The following is a 19,047-nucleotide window of genomic DNA, read 5'->3' on the forward strand; positions in this document are numbered from 1 at the left end:
TAAGCAAGTGGTTAAGATTTACTGACCCTCTAAGCATCCTGTCTACAAATTCTCAGTAACGAATCAACGCACTTTTAAAATTGTTAAATACATGAAGTAAATTTTGCCGTCCACCTTTCTACAGTCAGTTGAGGTGATAATCAAAGCAAGCAGGCATTTTTAATCTATTTCAGCAAAAACTGGCCACAGCCTTTATTCAGCAAAAATGTGCTGCTAACAGCCAAAGCAAATAACGCGGTCATTCAATAAATATTACAAAACAGCAAGAATTATTACAGTGTTTCTCCAAGGCACAGAAACTAATTATTATGCAATTTAAGAGAACCATTTGAAATAGATTAAATCTTACAAGAGCAGCGCTGTAATGTGGAGAACTAAAATTTGCAATTCATTGAGAAATTATTGTAATCTAATTAGTTACACATAGCCACATCATTAAGACTTTTAGATTTCCATCTTTGGGGTAGTACAAAGGGTAACAAGAATGTTCAAAGGCCAGTAACCAAAAATGCAACCAATAACCCTTCAATGTAATGACTGCCGAGGCTGTGTATACCAGAATGGTACTTGTGGACTAGTGCCTAGGGCAGCAGGGTAAAAAAAAAAAAAAAAACAGCACCAAATTTTAAAATGCAAGCCCTTTCTGCTTGAAGCTTGTGGTTCTAAAAACACTCAACAAGCCAAATCACATTCATTTCAATGGCCCCTGTTCACATACACTATATTACCAAAAGTATTGACGCCTGCCTTTACACAAACACACATGAACTTTAATGGCAGTCTTAGTCCATAGGGTTCAATATTGAGGTGGCCCACCCTTTGCAGCTAAAACAGCTTCAACTCTTCTGGGAAGGCTGTCCACAAGGTTTAAGAGTGTATCTAAGGGAATGTTTGACCATTCTTCCAGAAGAGCATTCGTGAGGTCAGGTGCTGATGTGGACAAGAAGCCGTGGCTTGCAGTCTCCACTCTAAATCATCCCAAATGTGTTCTATATAAATAAGTTAATTGTGAATCAATCCACAGGTTGGTGCTAGTTTGTTGATTGATTCGCAATTAACCACTTACAGACTGGACCATTTTGCTGGTCAAAGACCAGACCACTTTTTGTGATTCGGCACTGCGTCGCTTTAACTGACAATTGCGCGGTCGTGCGATGTGGCTCCCAAACAAAATTGACGTCCTTTTTTCCCCACAAATAGAGCTTTCTTTTGGTGGTATTTGATCACCCCTGCGGTTTTCATTTTTTGCGCTATAAACAAAAATAAAGCGACGATTTTGAAAAAAATGCATTATTTTTTACTTTTTGTTATAATAAATATCCCCCAAAAATATATAAAAAGTTTAGGCCGATAGGTATTCTTCTACATATTTCTACATATACCGAAAAGTGGGTGGGGCCAAACCTTCATGCGGTAGCACTTTTGTTCGCAGGCTTGTTAGGCTTGCGGTTCCAGGTACGCTTCTGACCGCCCGTGGGCGTCCTGTCGGGCAGGGAGCGTTTTGACGACGCACCGGGCGGACGAAAAAGCCGCTTGTGAGTGGAAAAAGAGGGCCCTTCCCTGCGGCGAGGCTCCTTAGCCTTCCAGGCCTGTGGGAGTAGAGTACTCTTACCACCAGTGGCATTCTTAATAATGTCATCCAACGAGGCCCCAAAGAGCCGCTCGCCAAGGAAGGGAAGACCCGTCAGGGCTTTCTTGGACGCCTGGTCAGCAGACCAGCATTTCAGCCAAATGAGGCGCCTCAGCGCCACAGCTCACACTAAAGCCTTGGATAACAGAGGTAGAGTATCCAGGGCCTTGTCACAAACGTACTTAAGGCCTTGCACTAGTTGGTCTGCTAGCTCCACGCAAACAGGGGAGCGTTCTGCTCTCCCAATTCGCTGTGCAAAAGTTTTGCCCACTCAGTGTCTGCGACACCAGTGCGGATGCCAGTACAGGTCACACGGCTGACCCCACAACGGTAAACAAGGAATGAGCCACCGCCTCAGCCTTCCTGTCCATGGGATCCTTAAATGCAGGAGTCCCCTCAAACCGGGTGGTTACTTTATTTAACCTAGATACTGGGGGGGTCCACGATCGGAGGAGCCGATCACTTTTTGAGAAGTCTTTCCTCAAAGGGGTAACGCACTGCCAAATTTTTGGGGACCGAAAAGGTCCGTTGCGGGCGACCCCATTCCCTGTAGATAATTTTGTCAAAATAAGTCAAATACGGGAACACCTTAGGTGAACCTGCTGGCTTGCGGGACCCAAAAGGGACCGGTACATCAGCAGAGGGATCCGCTGGCTCCTGAATCTTCAGGGTATCACGCACAGCTGTGATAAGTGCTCCAACCAGCGCTTTGTCGTGCCCGGACCTGAACGGGGAATCATCCTCACTGTCCAAACGGTCCTGGTCAGCCACATCTGATAGGTCAGAGCAGGGGTCACTAGCCGCAGCAGGGCCCGAGTCTGCATCAGAGCTCTCCCCAGAGGAGGGGAGGGCAGGGGCCTCTTACGTGCACCTTTCCTTCCACGTGCCGCCTCCATCTTAGCAACATAGAAGTCAAGGACCGCTGTCAGGGCGTCCATGTGCACCGCGCCAACCCGGTTGCTATAGCCTGGATTTCGGGGGAAGAAACACCAGTTTCTGAAGCCATGCTGACCCTAGCCTGTCTGCCACCTGTGAGGGGACTTAGGACAGTGAAGGTCCCACCCTCCTGCTGCCGCCGCGTGGGGGAGGGGGGGTGGGGGGGCACTTAGCGCTAGACTCACCACCCTGGGGCGTTCTGTGAATGCCACTAGCAGTGCCTGTAGTCCCTAGGAGGTTCCCAGTTGCAGAGAGGAGAAAACTGTCAGCAGCAGCTGCTATAAACAGCGGTGAAACGTTCTGCAGAGCTAGCTACAGCGTTCAGCAAAGAGACATCCAGCGTCCTGTACACACAATGGACACAAGACACAGCAAGTGAGAGCACATGTAATGCTGCCACAAAGGAACAGCGCCGAAAAAAGCGCTCGGCCTTCAAGAAAATGGCCTCCAATGCAACTAATAGCAGATCCTAAAGAAGATGGCTGCTGAAGCTCACCAGAGAAATACCAGCTTTCCCAAAGCCAAGATGGCCGTCGGACAGCGCCATGCGGCGACAGAACAAATAAAAACATGCTTCCTGCCTACAGCCAGAAAAACCTCCACAAACACCTTTTGGGACCCCAAAGACCGGGACCAGGACCAACGCCAGCCACACAAAGCCCCCACAGGTGAGAAAACAGCGAACACACACACACCACCCACAGTGCATGCAGCCACCCGCCTCAGAGGGGGGAAGGAGGGGTGATAGGAACTTGGGAGAGAAGATAGGGAGGTGAGGTGGCCCCCGAATTGACCCCCCAGGGAATGCCCAGCTGCTCACCCCACCGAAGCAGGGAGAGCCGTACTTACCAGTCGTGAAGAGCTGGGAGACATTCCATCACAGACCTACTCCTGCGCAGTTACAGGGTAGCTGTTGGCCCGGTATACTGTGATCCAGACAGCAGTAGCCCAGTTATATGTATACCCCGGAGCTCACTGACCACCTCTGGAACTGAGGCATGTCGTGGCCTGCCGAGCCTTAGCTGCGGCCTGCTCATACTCGATGGCCGGACTGGGGAGACTACAAGGATATCATTAACCAGCCTGTCACCCAGCCGGCAGTTGATGAAAGATCCTGAGATCTTCTATCCTGCGCAAAAAGCAGCAAACCTGCAGCAAAAACATGGACCGAGAGGGCCCGCAGGGTTCCTAGGTCATTCTCCTTACTAGGCAAAATAACTACTGAAGCTGCTGGGAGCAGTGAGAAGGGTTGATAGCACAGGGTCCACCCCCCCGGGGCGGGATTAAAAGTTCTGTGTATTGTGTAACAATTTTGCCTAGTTCTCCTAATGGCAGGCTATATAACCCATTTAGTTAGTTACAGGGAGGAGCTGTGTCGGTCGGTTAATATAAGAGAAAAGCTCCTTTATTTCTCTTATGCCTTTACATATAATGTCCTGCCTAGCTACTTCACATGTTTAGATGTACTACGAACCTACTGCAGCCATGAGCTGGTTACCATTTTTTTGTTTTTGTTCCTTTAACCAGCTCCTGGCTGTTATGCAATAGTAATCCAAGTGGCTGTATAGTCACCCAATCACATTTTAAAGTGCAGTTGTTGTGGTGGAAAACAGCATCATGCATATTGATCATGCTCCTTTCACAGTGCACACCAGCACTGCAGTATAATTTGGCCTCTGGTGTAAACGAGCCCTAAAGCCTATGTCCTAACTATACTTTTTTTTTTATATATATATAGTTTTGGACAAAAGTTAAGAAGAATGTCTTTCAATTTTCTATTTCTGCCTGTGACTCCATTGAGGAAATTCCCCCTCATTTACTGGCTGTGTAATGCTATACAAAAAACTAGGGGGTACGGCCATCAGGAAAGGAAGGCACAGAAAAAAATAAAAACAAACAACGTCAGATGCTCTAACCCACACACAACTATAAAATATGGGGATTTAGACATATGTGGTCATGTAATTTGTAAAGGAAAAAAAAAACAAAGTTTAATAAAATATGGAGATTTTTTTTACATTTTATTGTATTTTACAAATTGAACTCCATGCAGATGTCAAAACAGCATGAATGAATGCAGGAATTTATTTTAACATATAAATACATTTTAAACAAATACATTTTTCATTCTATGAATCTAACTAGTAATCTACTCAGTAGGCTGGAAGTGTTCTTCTCCGGTTGTTTTAGTTGTAGAATTACAAATCATCTGGCAGATAAAACACGATTTCAGCGGTGTGTTTAGTGCCTTGCCTGGGGCTTTGATGGAGCTTGAAACTGTATTTTGCTTACTCTGCATTTATAGGTAAGATCCGTGTTCTGCTGAAATGCTTAAAAATGCACCACAATGTGCGCAAGACATATTGAAGGGGAAGTTCCATTTTACAGTGAGTATAGAAAAGAATCACCCCCTCCCCCCCCTTAAAATAATCACAATTTGTCTCCCCCCCCATGTCGATATTTTGTTGAATCACCTTTTGCTTTAATTAAAGCCTTTACTCTGTTGGGATATGTCTCTATTAACTTTGCACATATAGACTTTGCAGTATCTCCCCATTCTTCCTTGCAGAACTGCTCAAGGCCGGCCTGGCTGCCCTGTACATCGTTCTGTCCAGTTCTGTTGCGGGTGTGGCAGGAACTCTCCCGTGGGTCCAGCAGACTCTATGAATGGGGATCTGCCTATGTAAACAAAGAGGATCCCCAATCTGACAGGGGACAACATTGAGATCTGCTGTTCCGAGTGGTTCGGAACAGAAATCTGTGCTGTCCCAATAAGCCCATCCCCCCACACAGTTAGAACACACCCAGAGAACACAGTTAACCCCTTGATCGCCCCCTAGTGTTAACCCCTTCCCTGCCAGTGTCATTTTTACATCGATCAGTGCAATTTTTTTTTTTTACCAAAAATATGTAGAAGAATACATATTGGCCTAAACTGGTGAATAAATTTGTCTTTTTTGGATATGTAATATAGCAGAAAGTAAAACAATGTTTTTTTTTTTTTTTTTCAAAATTGTTGGTCTTTTTTGTTTATAGCGCAAAAAATAAAAACCGCAGGAGGTTATCAAATACCACTAAAAGAAAGCTCTATTTGTGGGGAAAAAAAAAAAAAAAAAGGACGTCAATTTTCTTTGGGTACAAAGTTGTACGACCACGCAATTGTCAGTTAAAACAACGCAGTACTGTATTGCAAAAATGGCCTGGTCATTAACCACTTGCCTACTGGGCACTTAAACACCCCTCCTGCCCAGACCAATTTTCAGCTTTCAGTGCTCTCACACTTTGAATGACAGTCAGTCAGTCATGCAACACTGTACCCAAATACATTTTTTGTCCTTTTTCCCACAAATAGAGCTTTCTTTTGGTGGTATTTGATCACCTCAGTTTTTTTTATTTTTTGCGCTATAAATGAAAAAAAAAAGACCGAAAATTTTGAAAAAATAAAATTTTGGCCACAATTTATACTGCTACATATCTTTGGTAAAAATAACCCAAATTAGTGGATATTATTTGGTCTTTGTGAAAGTTAGAGAGTCTACAAGCTATGGTGCAAATCATAAAAAATTGATCACATCTGATGTACTGGTGGCCTATCTCACTTCTTGTGACCCGAACAAGCCAGGAAAGTACAAATACCCCCCAAATGACCCCTTTTTGGAAAGTAGACATTCCAAGGTATTTAGTAAGAGGCATGGTGAGGTTTTCTTTAAGTTGTAATTTCCCAGAATTCTGGGGAAAAAGGAGAATGTTTTGTTTTTTGCTTTGTTTTTTACAAAATTGTCATAACAAGTTATTTCTCATACACAGCATATGCATACATGTTTACATATGAGATCATCTCTCATTGGACACGCTGATCGCGCTGTAAATGTCCGCTGTGATTGGCCATTTACAGCGATCTGTGATTGGACACGGCCAGCACAGAACTTCCCCCGATGCGCGCTCTCAGGATCGCGCATTGCGGAAGTAAATAGGAGGACGCCCTCCCGACAGGTAACGTCCGCGCTGTAGCAGTCTTTCGGGTATAGCGCGGGCGGGAAGTGGTTAAGGAGGTAAATCCCATTACCAGTAGATCTAACGTAGGTTTTCTCCTATCACCTTTCAGGATGGCACACTTGAGGAGGATAATCAAGTAAACACAGGTCTAGCTCCAGGGTGGGACCACAGCTTGTAGGACCTCCTGGCCGAAGGCTAAGTCTTGCTGTGACAACACTTCCATACGGTAGTGCTTCAGGAACGTATCCTGACTGGAACAGGTGGCTGCACTGCAGATTTTCTCCCAGGAGGTTGCTAGTGACCTGGTTGAATAGTCCTTAACCTTTGTTGGTGACCACAGAACTCTCATAAGCCAGGGAGATAGGTCCCCTGATCCACCTCGAGATTGAGGCTTTTAGAAGCCTGAAGTCCGCTTCTTGGCCCAGTGTATAAAACTAGTACGCAATTGGATCTCCTAAATGCTTTTGTTCTTTGTAAATAGGTAAGAGGACACCTTCTTACATCCAGGCAATGAAATTTAATTTCACTCTCATTTTTTGGTTTATCACAAAGGGGTGGCAATGTTATATCTTGCGTCCTATGAAATAAAGATGCTACCTTTGGTGGATACAAAGGGTCTGGCCTGAGGCTATCTGGCTGCATCAATAGGAAGCGTTTCTTCATGGATAGCCCTTGTAGATCCTCAACCCTCCTGGCCATGGTAATTGCTAACAAAAATTATAATTTTAAGGTTAGAAACTTAAAGGAACTTCCTCTATAGGTTCAAATGGGTGTTTAGATAACGTCTCTAATACCCTTGTCAGGTCCCATGGTGGGAAAACCCTTTCCCTGACCACCAGGAATTGCTTAATGAGGTCTTTCTTTGCTAGTCTTGTATCAAGATAGACCGAGAGCGCTGCAATCTGTACCCAAAGGGTGCTGACCATTCGCCCTTTTTCTACTCTGTCCTGGAGAAACTCCAAGATAACCGGGACAGTGGTAGAGGTCATCTGTTTTTCTATACCCCAGGAACGGAAAGTCAAACTTTTGAGTAGATTTTCTTAGTCCCCGGTTTTCTGCTCAGGAGGTTACCCATCACTCTCTCTGAGCAGCCCTTACACTTTAAGATCTGGCGCTCACTAGCCAGGCCATCAGCTGGGAAAATTCCAGCCTTGGGTGTAGCACTGGACCCTGCCTGAAGATCCAGCCTGTTTGGGAGCTTCCACAGCTCTACCACCGCCATGCATCTTAAGCTTGCGAACCAAGCTCTCCTTGGCCACCAGGCGCTATCAGGAGGAGCTGGCCTGGGGACTGGCTGAGCTTCTGAAGGACTCACAGAACCACTACTAGGGGTGGGAAGGCGTATGCCTGCCTGCATTGCCAGGTCTGCGACATGGCGCCTACCCCTTTCCGACTCCCTCTCTTGGGAAAATTGAGAAATATCTCTTCACCTTTCTGTTCTGTCGGTTGGCGAACAAATCTATTTCCAGATTTTAAAAGCCCTGCACAAGGTTTTGAAATACCTTGGGGTTCAGTTCCCATTCCCCCTGCCTTATCAGCCGACGGCTTAGGAAGTCCGCCTCGGTGTTGCTTGTCCCTTTTATGTGGACAGCTGATATGGAAAGTTAATTCTCTTTGGCCCAGTCCAAGATCTCCTTGGATAATTCCAGGAAGAGTCTGGACCTGTTGCCGCCCTGGTGATTCAGGTAAGCTACAATAGTGGCATTTTTAGAGCTCACCTAAACCTCCTTGTTTATGTTTTCCTAAAAGGTTTTCAGGGCCTCTCTCACCACTTTAAGCTTCCTGTAGTTGGATAGCATCTAACCGTGTGAGCTGTTCCATTGACCTTGGGCTTTCTCCTTTCCTAGGTGGGCCTCCCACCCCTAGGTGCCGGCATCAGTGGTAACCTTTACCGGATTCCACTGAGCCCATGGTCTGCTCCCCCTTAGGTTGTCGTGCACCGTCCACCATTCTAAGGAGGATAGGACCTGAGGGGTGAGCACTACCTCCTAGTCCAGGGACACCCTCTTCTTGTCCCATGAGGAGAAGAGCAAAAAGCAAAAGGACTTGAGTGAAGTTGTGCACAATGGCCAGTATACTTGCCGACATTAGGCCCAGGGTTCTTAGCACCTCCCTTCTGGTGTGTGACAGGGCTTTTATCAGGTCCCCCACTAATGAAGCTAGTTTTGCCACCTTCTTTGGCAAGAAGAGCTTCTGTAGTTTGGTGTCTACTAGATAAACCAGAGCAGGTCAAGGCCTTCTTAGGCAGAGGGAGGATTTTTCTGTGCTGATTATTCAGCCCAGGGTTTCCAGGAACTACATTACCTTGTTGGTGTCTGATCTGACTTGGGCAACTGACGGTCCAGAGACCAGTAGGTGATCCAGGTAGGGAATCAGAGATATAATGTGGAGATGCAGAAAGGCTACTGCTTCTGCTAGGATTTTGTTAAAAATCCTTGGGCTGGCTGTTTACCCAAATGGGAGGGGCTCCGAACTGCCAGTGAAAAATCTTCCCTCCCACGACTACTGCAAACGTCAAGAATGCCTGATGATCCAAGTGCATCGGAACATGCAGGTAGGCATCCTTGAGGTCCAGTGTTGTCATGAAGGCCTCCTTCATGAGGTTTTGCATACAGAGTAGATACCCTCCATCGTAAATTTTTTGTATTCCAAGAACTTGTTCAGATTTCTTAGGTTTACTATAAGCTGATATTTTCCTGATGGCTTGCAAACAACAAATATATGGGAGTAGAATCCTTGGTATGGTTGTTCTTTTTGGTACCAGTACAACCACCTGCTGTTCTACCAATTCCTGGATACCATCCAGAAGAGCTGATCTTTTCAGGACATCCCTAGGGGGATGTGTGAGGGTGATCAAAGAGGAGGGTTTTGCCAAAAATTCCAGGCGATAACCTTCTTGCAGTATCTGGCAGATGTAGGCGCTATCCGATATCTTTTCCCCCCTGATCTTGGCGTCACTTCCTTTCTTTAGCACCAACTCTGGGGGAGGAAAACAGTAAATTGCTCTTTTACCTTCCCCTACCACTGCCCCACCTCCTGTTGGGCTCTTTTTTGGCTCTATGCTGCGGTTGCTCAGGGGGCAACAAAAAATTCTTACATTTTTCTTTCTTGGGCTTTACTGGGAGTGGGAACTTCTTACCCTTTTCCGAGGACCTAGACAGGATGTAGTCTAGGCCCTGGCCAAACAGCAATGAGCCCTGAAAGGGAAGGCCGCATAATTTACCTCTTGATGTGACCTCTTTCCCAGGCTTTAATCCAGACAGCTCCTCTAGCCGAGTTGATTAATGTGGCCGTCTTAGCCGAGGCTCTTGCAGACTCAACTGCGGCACCTGTAAGGTATGCAACGGCTTACTGATCACTGATGGGGAGTCAAGGATGTCATCCGACTCGGATTTCTGTGACATGTGTTTGGTCAGCTTCTCCACCCAGAAGTCTGCATTCCTGGCTACACAGGATGCCGCTAAGGATGGACCCATGGCTGATGATTTTGCATCCTAAGCCTTTCTAAGGAGGGATTCTGATCTACAGTCCATCAGATCCTGGTCTGACTGCTTGGTGACTTGAGACAGAGGGGCATCCAGTTTTGGGAGCTTGTCACCCTCTTTAAAAAGGGAAGTCTCCTTTTCCAGGTTTTGTGTATGACAGTTCTCCTTTCAGGTTCCCTCCATTCCTGTAGGAACAGATCCTTTAGGGACTGGTGGAGTTGGAATATCCTGGATTGAGCCTTGCTCAGACCTCTGTACACCTTGTCCTGTGCAGAGGTCACTCTAGGGGTCCCCGGAATCTCCTCTGTGGCATATATCGCCTGTAGAAGCCCATCCAGATCTTCCAGGGTGATAGGGTGTCTCCTTAGCCTGACATCCTCCTGTGTCTCGCTTAGCTGGTCTGGATCCACCTCCCTATCTGAGCTGTGGTCTAATTTGACCTGGCTTATCATTTCTCCCACATCCTACTCTTCCTGAGCTAGAGGTAGTGACTGTGAGGGTGGGAGGAGAGCACTAAGTCCCTGGAGAGACTTTCCTGAGGGGATGGGCTTTCTCTAGGGGCAAGCTCCTCTGGGACAGGGCCCTGGGCTGTTGAGTGCCTGGCAGCTTCACGGAAAGATTTGACTGTTTTCAGCATTTCTGTCTTCATAGACGAAACAAACTTCTTCATTAAGGTTGAAGCCTCTTTCCCTGCTAATTTATTAATACATTTACAGAAGAAGGGCTTGGAATGGGATTTTGGAAGCCTATCCTTAGAGTACTCACATTTTTTTGAGGCGCTATGCCCTGTTGCAGCAGGAGGCTGTTTATCTGGGGTCTCCTGGGTTCCACTGGGGGATTCTGTAAGACAAGAGGTAGAGCATACATGTAACTTACTCTTTCCTCCCCCTAACTGTGGGCTTGTACAGGGAGAGGGGGAGGGTAAGGTGATTAGCGAGACCCAGGTTGTCCTGGCTGGCCCAGGAATTCTCAAACCACTTAGAAGCCAGAGTCTCTCCCCCCACCCCCTTTTCCAAGGGAGTTTTTTTACTCACCGGGCCCCAACCTCGATCTGTCCGTAGTTGTAGTTGCCATCCCTTTCTCCTGTTCCATGAGGAGGTTGGCCCGGTCCTGGGCTGCTGGTATCGCTGAGGGCTTAGTACAGCGAGCCGACTGCTGTTCGCCGCCATGCTTTGTCTCTCCTTCCCTATGCCGCTCTATACGCTGTTCTTTAGGAGGTACTTCTGGGTGGTGCTGCTCCTCCAGTGCCGCCCACTTTCTGTGAGGTGGCCGTGACCTTATTCAGCGCAAGGCCTGGAGTGCAGCACTTCTTCCAATGCAAGATGGCTTTTCCCCAGGAACCTTATGAGGAAGAGAGCAGCTGGAGGCAGCGTTTTTTGCACTAATAGCAATGGCACGCACTCCCTGTGGCCAGAGCGCTGCTGCAGTCTTGAGGACGACCTGTGAGAAGGACAAGCCTGCAGGTTAGTTCAGCCCTCCCCGGCTTCCCTAGAACCTGTCTCAACAGGGAACCATTCGACCCTCCCCTCTCATTTGGTCTCAAACAAAACAAACATGCTGTTGTGTTCGGGAGAAACACAAACAATACTGGGGATCAAAGGGGAAGGGTGGGGATTTATAAAAAGCTGTCAAATGATTGTGGTTCCTGTAGGGAGGAGCCCTCATCTTTCAGGTGTGCCATCCTGGAAGGTGATAGGAGAAATGTAATTATTTGGTCTCATCACTAAATTATATGTCTGGCAGAAATCCAATACAGCTCACCATCCAAATAATACCATTCCTAGAGTAAAGCATGGAGGTCGTAATATCCTGCTATGGGGGCGTTTCTCTGCAGCAGGTACTGGAGCAGTCAGGATAGAAGGAAAAACGGATGGGACAAAATACCGTCAAAATTCTTGATGAAAATCAGCTGCCCTCCAACATGTAGAAAAAACAGAACTGTAAGAGAGAGGATACAGTTCAGGGTACCAGACAATAGAGCCACAGGGAAATAGTATTTCAAAAATAGAAAAAACAATTATCAAAAAAGCCCACCAACACAACAATGACCCCAAGCACACAGCAAAAATTACCACACAGTGGGTAAAGGAGAAAAAGGTGAATGTCTTTGCATGGCCTAGTCAGAGCCCAGACTTAAACTCCATTGAAAATCTGTGGAATGGCTTGAAGACTGCAGTCCACAACAGTCACCATCAAATTTAACTGAACTAATTTCTCCATAAATTTAGGCCAATATGTATTCTGCTACATATTTTTGGCGCGAATCAGCGACTTATAGCGGGACCGTGATATTACGGCGGACAAATTGGAAACCTGACACTTTTGACACATATTTGGGAACCAGTGACATTAATCCAATGATCAGCGCTAAAAATATGCACTGTAACTGTACTAATGACACTGGCTGGGAAAGTGTTAACATCAGATGCGATCAAAGGGTTCACCATGTGCCTAGACTGTGTTTCAGTGTAGTGGGGGAGGTGCTTTTACTAGTAGAAGGCATGGATCAGTGTTCCTGCTTTATAGGAACACATCGGGAGCGAGCCGGCGCACTCACGTCCGATACCCAGAAGCGCAGGATCACGTGAACCTGCGCAACAAGGCTGTCCTGTAGCAGTAAATGTGCTATGGGGCAGTTGGCAAGTGGTTAAAGTAAAAGATGGTCCAACATAAGGGGGTGATCCTTTTTCCAACTAAATATTGTTGGTTAACCACTTCAGCCCCGGAAGAATTTAACCCCTTCCTGACCAGAGCACTTTATGCGATTCGGCACCGCTTCCCTTTAACTGAAAATTGCGCGGTCATGCGATGTTTTTCCCAAACAAAATTGACATCCTTTTTTTCAAATAGAGCTTTCTTTTGGTGGGATTTGATCAACCCTGCGGTTTTCATCTTTTGCGCTATAAACAAAAAAAAGTGACAATTTTGAAAAAAAAAAAAACGCATTATTTTTTATACTTTGCTATAATAAATATCCCCCAAAAATATATTAAAAAAAACATTTTTTCTCCTCAGTTCAGGCGGATACGTATTCTTCTACATATTTTTGGTAAAAAAAAAAATTTAAAAATAAATCGCAATAAATAAGCGTTTGGTTTGAGCAAAAGTTATAGCGTTTGCAAAAAAAAAAAAAGGGGGGATAGTATTTTTATTAATAATTTTTTTACTAGTAATGGTGGTGATCTGTGAATTTTATCATGACTGCGACATTGTGGCGGACACATCGGACATTTTTGACACATTTTTGGGACTATTGGCATTTATTTGATCACTGAGTCACTGAGACTCAGGTGATCACCAATCCGACTCCCCTTACCATGTGATCAGCTGTCAGCCAATGACAGCTGATCACATGATCAAAACAAAAGCTCGGTGATCACGCCGACAGCGGAGGAGAGAAAAAAACGATCACCGGCTCATCTTATAGGGACATCGGTCCAGAAATGGAAGAGGCAATTATGCCTCATATATGCAACCTATCAATGCCCACAAGTGGTACCAATCAGTGCCACCTAGAAATGCTGCCTATCAGTGTAATCGATCAGTGCCCATCACTGCCACCTCATCAGCATACATCGACGGACAAAAATTACCCGTTTTAAAACAATATATATTTTTTTTTTTTTTTTTTATTCTGTCTTTTTACATTTTTTTTAACAAAAAATAAAAATCTCCAGGTGATCAATTACCACCAAAAGAAAGCTCTATTTGGGGAAAAAACAAAAAAAACGATAAAAATCGTACAGTGTTGTATGACTGCACAATTTTCATTCAATGTGTGTCAGCGCTGAAAGCTGAAAATTGGTCTGGATAGGAGGGGGGTTTAAGTGCCCAGTAAGCAAGTGGTTAAGATACATTAATAATTTATTTTATTCAGCATGAAATGGGGCTTAGTTATGTAGCATGAGGCTGTATATTCTGCTATATTTACATTTTTGGCAAACTCATTCAGGCTAGATTCACAAAACAGATCGCAGCGGCTCACAGCAGGAGTCCAGTGTGTCTCCATTCACCTTCAGGTCTGATTTCAGCCTGAATTTTGGGCTGAATTCCGACCTGAAAACGGACCATAAAGACTCCTGTGCAATTCACACCAAAGCCATTGTGTTGAAGTGTGAATGAACCACCTCCACATAGAGTCGGTCACAATCTCCTGCTATGCAAATCTACGTACACTACAAACTGTATAATTGTTTGAAGAGAAATGCATCTTCACCAGGCTAAGTGTGAGGAGGAAGGGCAAGCAGTAAAAATGAAACCTAAGCAGCTTATAAACCTTGTGGTCTTTCTGCACATAGCTTGAAGTGCTCTATTCCTCCTCCGAGGAGCAAAATGGCAGCAGGCCATAAAAGAGACCCAGTTTGGAAATATTTACTAACCTGACAGCTTATTATTCTAAAAAGGAAACCTTCATTTTGGTTGCAAACAATAAAGATTCTAACTACCAACAAGAAGGAGTCCTTACATTTAAAGGGCACCTGTCATATCAGATCCATCATGGCGGCACCTGTTAGTGGGCATCCACTCACCTGTTGTCACCACATCCCTCACCTTGTTGTGTCACTGCAGCATTAAAGTGAATGGGATTGTAGGCGAGTCGACAGCGGGTCAGAGGAGGAGCCACTGCTGTACGGAGATGACAGTTGCTCTTTAAAAAATATGATTTAAAATAGAGTTGATTTGAATCAAACCTTTTTACTAGCAATTTAAATCAAATCCACCCAGCCAGCCAGGGGCCCCCGCCTGCACAGCGCAGAAAGCCAAGGGCCCCCGCCTGCACAGCGCAGAAAGCCAGGGCCCCCCGCCTGCACAGCGCAGAAAGCCAGGGCCCCCCGCCTGCACAGCGCAGAAAGCCAGGGCCCCCCGCCTGCACAGCGCAGAAAGCCAGGGCCCCCCGCCTGCACAGCGCAGAAAGCCAGGGCCCCCCGCCTGCACAGCGCAGAAAGCCAGGGCCCCCCGCCTGCACAGCGCAGAAAGCCAGGGCCCCCCGCCTGCACAGCGCAGAAAGCCAGGGCCCCCCGCCTGCACAGCGCAGAAAGCCAGGGCCCCCCGCCTGCACAGCGCAGAAAGCCAGGGCCCCCCGCCTGCACAGCGCAGAAAGCCAGGGGCCCCCGCCTGCACAGCGCAGAAGGCCAGGGGCCCCCGCCTGCACAGCATGCAGGCCGGGGGCCCCCGGCCTGCACAGCATGCAGGCCGGGGCCCCCGGCCTGCACAGCATGCAGGCCGGGGGCCCCCGGCCTGCACAGCATGCAGGCCGGGGGCCCCCGCCTGCACAGCATGCAGGCCGGGGGCCCCCGCCTGCACAGCATGCAGGCCGGGGGCCCCCGCCTGCACAGCATGCAGGCCGGGGGCCCCCGCCTGCACAGCATGCAGGCCGGGGGCCCCCGCCTGCACAGCATGCAGGCCAGGGGCCCCCGCCTGCACAGCATGCAGGCCAGGGGCTCCCGCCTGCACAGCATGCATGTCAGGGGCCCCCGCGTACACAGCGCATAAAGCCAGGAGCCCCGCGTGCACAGCACGTCAGGGGCCCCCGTGTACACAGTGCAAAAAGCCAGGGGCCCCGCATACACAGCATGTCAGGGGCCCCCGCGTACACAGCGCAGAAAGCCAGAGGCCCCCCACGTACACAGCGCAGAAAGCCAGGGGCCCCCCACGTACACAGCGCAGAAAGCCAGGGGCCCCCCCACGTACACAGCGCATAAAGCCAGGGGCCCCCCTGCGTACACAGCGCAGAAAGCCAGGGGCCCCCCCCCACGTACACAGCGCAGAAAGCCAGGGGCCCCCTGCGCACACAGCGCAGAAAGCCAGGGGCCCCCGCGTACACAGCGCAGAAAGCCAGGGGCCCCCCCGCGCACATCACATCATGTCAGGGGTCCCTGTGTACACAGTACATCATGTCAGGGGTCCCTGTGTACACAGCACGTGAGGGGCCCCTGTATACACAGTACATCATGTCAGTGACCCCGTTTACACAGTACAGTATGGACGTCAGGGGCCCATGTATACACAGTGCTTTCAGTAATCGTATCCTGTTTGCACTTACAGAGTATGTCCGCACACATTCACCATCAGTTTCAGGGAGGGGTTGCGATATTTGGTGGTCTTACACCTCGGGCAGCCTTGGTCATCCATCTCTTCAAATCACACAGTACCTCGGTGCACTGCAAACTGTGTCCCCGGGAACCCGGCCGAGAGATCTTGGTTCCTCCCCTCACTGGTGTTATACACTAGCTGGGGATTCCTCTCTCGGCTACACACAGTGTTATCCTGCTCCTCTCTTCTACAGATCTATTAGTTGCAAGAATACTTACAGTTCTTCCTGGATAGTTTGTTTAAGAAACAAATAAAAGGAATTAATACTTATAATAAAGAATATTTTATAGTTTGAAAACACAGAGATGTGCAGTGGTGTGTTATGGACAATGAAATGGCTATGATGTATGAAAAATGTGCTATGGGGAAGGTTACTGTCTGCTCTTGACAACCAATCACCTTTGTTGATATGAAATCCTCAGGCCCCTACTACTCAGACCACTATCAGTGAATGCCAATCCCCCCCATTTCAATGAGGTTCCTGCAGGACATGGTGCGTAGGAGGTACAAAACTGCATACCTTCCACCATTTCTAAGACTGGGTTTACATTATTATGTTACAGCAATGCACGTTCAGGAAATTCATTTATTTAAATGGGCTGCCAACACACCGCAGCTAAAACTGCCCCGGACTCTTTATTGGAAACGGAGTGCTGCAGCTGGGTGAAATTCATGTGTCCTTCCTTACTTCAAAATGGCACCACATAACTAGGTTTGCCACCTCATACCTTTAAAACTAAACACGTGTTAATTACACAGGTTCTGTGGCTGATTAAGGTGGTAATTAAACTCACTTGGTGCCTGATCTGCATCAAATTAGCCTCAGAACCTGTGTAATTCATATGTGCTTGGGGTTAAAGGGATGAGGTGGCAAACCCTACCCGCAACATAGAACACTGTATCAAATACTAATCAACATTTTTCTTTCATGGCGCCTATTAATTGCACTATACATGTGGTAATATGCTGCCATGCTGGCACCAGGAATACAGAAAATTGTATTAAATTCCTGGCACCAGTCCATGGCACCATGGAAACTACAACATTATAGTGTTATAACCTATAACCTATCACCATATTTATACCAATTATCGGGGTCCGGACTACCAGTCTTGCTGGCATTAGGGTGAAAAAAAGGAAAGGTAAGGAGGGGGGCAGGCTGGGCTCCAGTTGTAATCACTATTTTTGTCATTGCCTGCATATTGTCAAAATTGCCCATTTGTTACCTGGATATTGTCACAATTGCCCTTTTGTTGCCAAATTATTGCAACTATTATGCATTTCCTATCTGCATATTCTTATAATTTCTAACTTTCTTAATTTAAGGGACTGTCCCTCTTTTGGACTGTCCCTCTTTTAGAACCAACTCTCTATCATTAATTTTATATTATTCCCATTACTGTTCAAATATTCCAGGTACTTCTTTAGAGATGATTCTGTCCCTGCCCATATGAATATTAAATCATCAATATATCATCTATAGAGCAGTAGCTCATCTCTCTTCTTTACAAAAACATATTTATCCTCCCATTCACCCATAAATAAATTTGCTATACTGGGTGCGAATTTTGCACCCATAGCCACACCTTTGTCTTGGGAATAGAACTGATTATTGAACCAAAAATAGTTACGGGAGAGGCAGAATTCTAGGGCATCACGTAGATAATAAGACCAGCAGATAAAGGGGGTGGGGTGGTCATTTTGTCTTAAGAGTTCTACAATAACCAACTTTTTTTGAAAGCCTGTGGCATGTAAAACACACTCCAAAATTTCACCCGGTTCATAAAAAATGTGCACACACATAAAGAGCGACACAAAAATGTGCAACAGGTACACAAGCCCTCTGAAATCAGAGGGCCTTGTCCTGAATCCCCCGGGGCGTTAGGCTCCAGATAGGGACAAGGACACTTAAAACTTGGTCTATCTGGCCAAAACCAGGTGGACCCCGTTCTTTGTAAGGTCTGCCGAAACAGACCCACCCAAATACTAGGTGAGGCTCCCCTGAAGGGAGACCCCAACCCTGAGAGAGGGCGAACTAAGCTAGAAGGCCATGTCCACCCCCTCCCCAAACTTTCTGTCGGGCGGCACGGCGTGACCCCTACCGAAACCGTCCTTCCAGGTGCTAATTACGCCATTGGAGAGTGCTGACCAAACCCTCTCTATAGGGATGGAACAGCACCTCCTTTGGCAACTGATAAGAACAGATACTACACTTGATCTTAGCCAAAAGACCAAGAAGCTACAATAACCAACTAGCGGAATTGCTGTCAGATGTAGATACTTATAAAAAATTAGATAGAGACCCCACCTTACAATACAGCAAAGAATTGGAGGCCCTGGTAGATTACAGTTATCAAACACATGTGTTAACAATGAAAGAGAAAAAATACCTTGTTACTAGCAGTACCCATATTCCCACTATCTACACCCTCCCTACACCCCAAAAAATCCCCCCCACTAGACCCATCGAAATGGTATCGGGTCGGTCACATCAAGGTTGGGACAATATTTAGACCAATTCCTCCAAAAAAATGTTATAGTGATCAAAGCTTAACTTAAGGATACAAAAAATGTCACCTCCTTCAAGAAGTTTAATTAACTGAGAGAGGAGAGATTTTATTTGTTACCTCTGACATATTGTCACTGTACACAGTAATACAGCATGACAATGCGCTACTAGCTCTCAATTGGGCATTGAGCCAAAGAGAGGACTTGCCTCATCATCAGAAAATATTCCTACGCAATGCCCTAGAATTCTGCCTCTCCCATAACTATTTTTGGTTCAATAATCAGTTCTTTTCCCAATACAAAGGTGTGGCTATGGACACCAAATTTGCGCCCAGTATAGCAAATGTATGTATGGGTGAATGGGAGGATAAATGCATTTTTGGAAAGAAGAGAGATGAG

General features: G+C 46.7%; 1 protein-coding gene and 1 pseudogene across 1 annotated transcript in view; both read right to left on the bottom strand.

Moving 5' to 3' along the window:
- The window catches only part of MNAT1 (MNAT1 component of CDK activating kinase), a 254,207-nt gene extending 237,956 nt beyond the window's left edge, over nt 1-16,251 (bottom strand). Inside the window, exon 1 of the mRNA XM_077464379.1 lies at nt 16,091-16,251. Within this exon, the coding sequence (XP_077320505.1) occupies nt 16,091-16,179 (89 nt within the window). The 5' untranslated portion in view covers nt 16,180-16,251. The remainder of the gene's footprint in view (nt 1-16,090) is intronic.
- Nucleotides 16,252-18,276: 2,025 nt separating this feature from the next.
- Nucleotides 18,277-18,383, bottom strand: LOC143950439 (U2 spliceosomal RNA; annotated as a pseudogene).
- Nucleotides 18,384-19,047: the final 664 nt, after the last annotated feature.

Source organism: Lithobates pipiens, unplaced genomic scaffold (genome assembly GCF_037356315.1).
Source record: "Lithobates pipiens isolate NorthernLeopardFrog02 unplaced genomic scaffold, aLitPip1_a1.2 Scaffold_30, whole genome shotgun sequence".
NCBI lineage: Eukaryota > Metazoa > Chordata > Amphibia > Anura > Ranidae > Lithobates > Lithobates pipiens.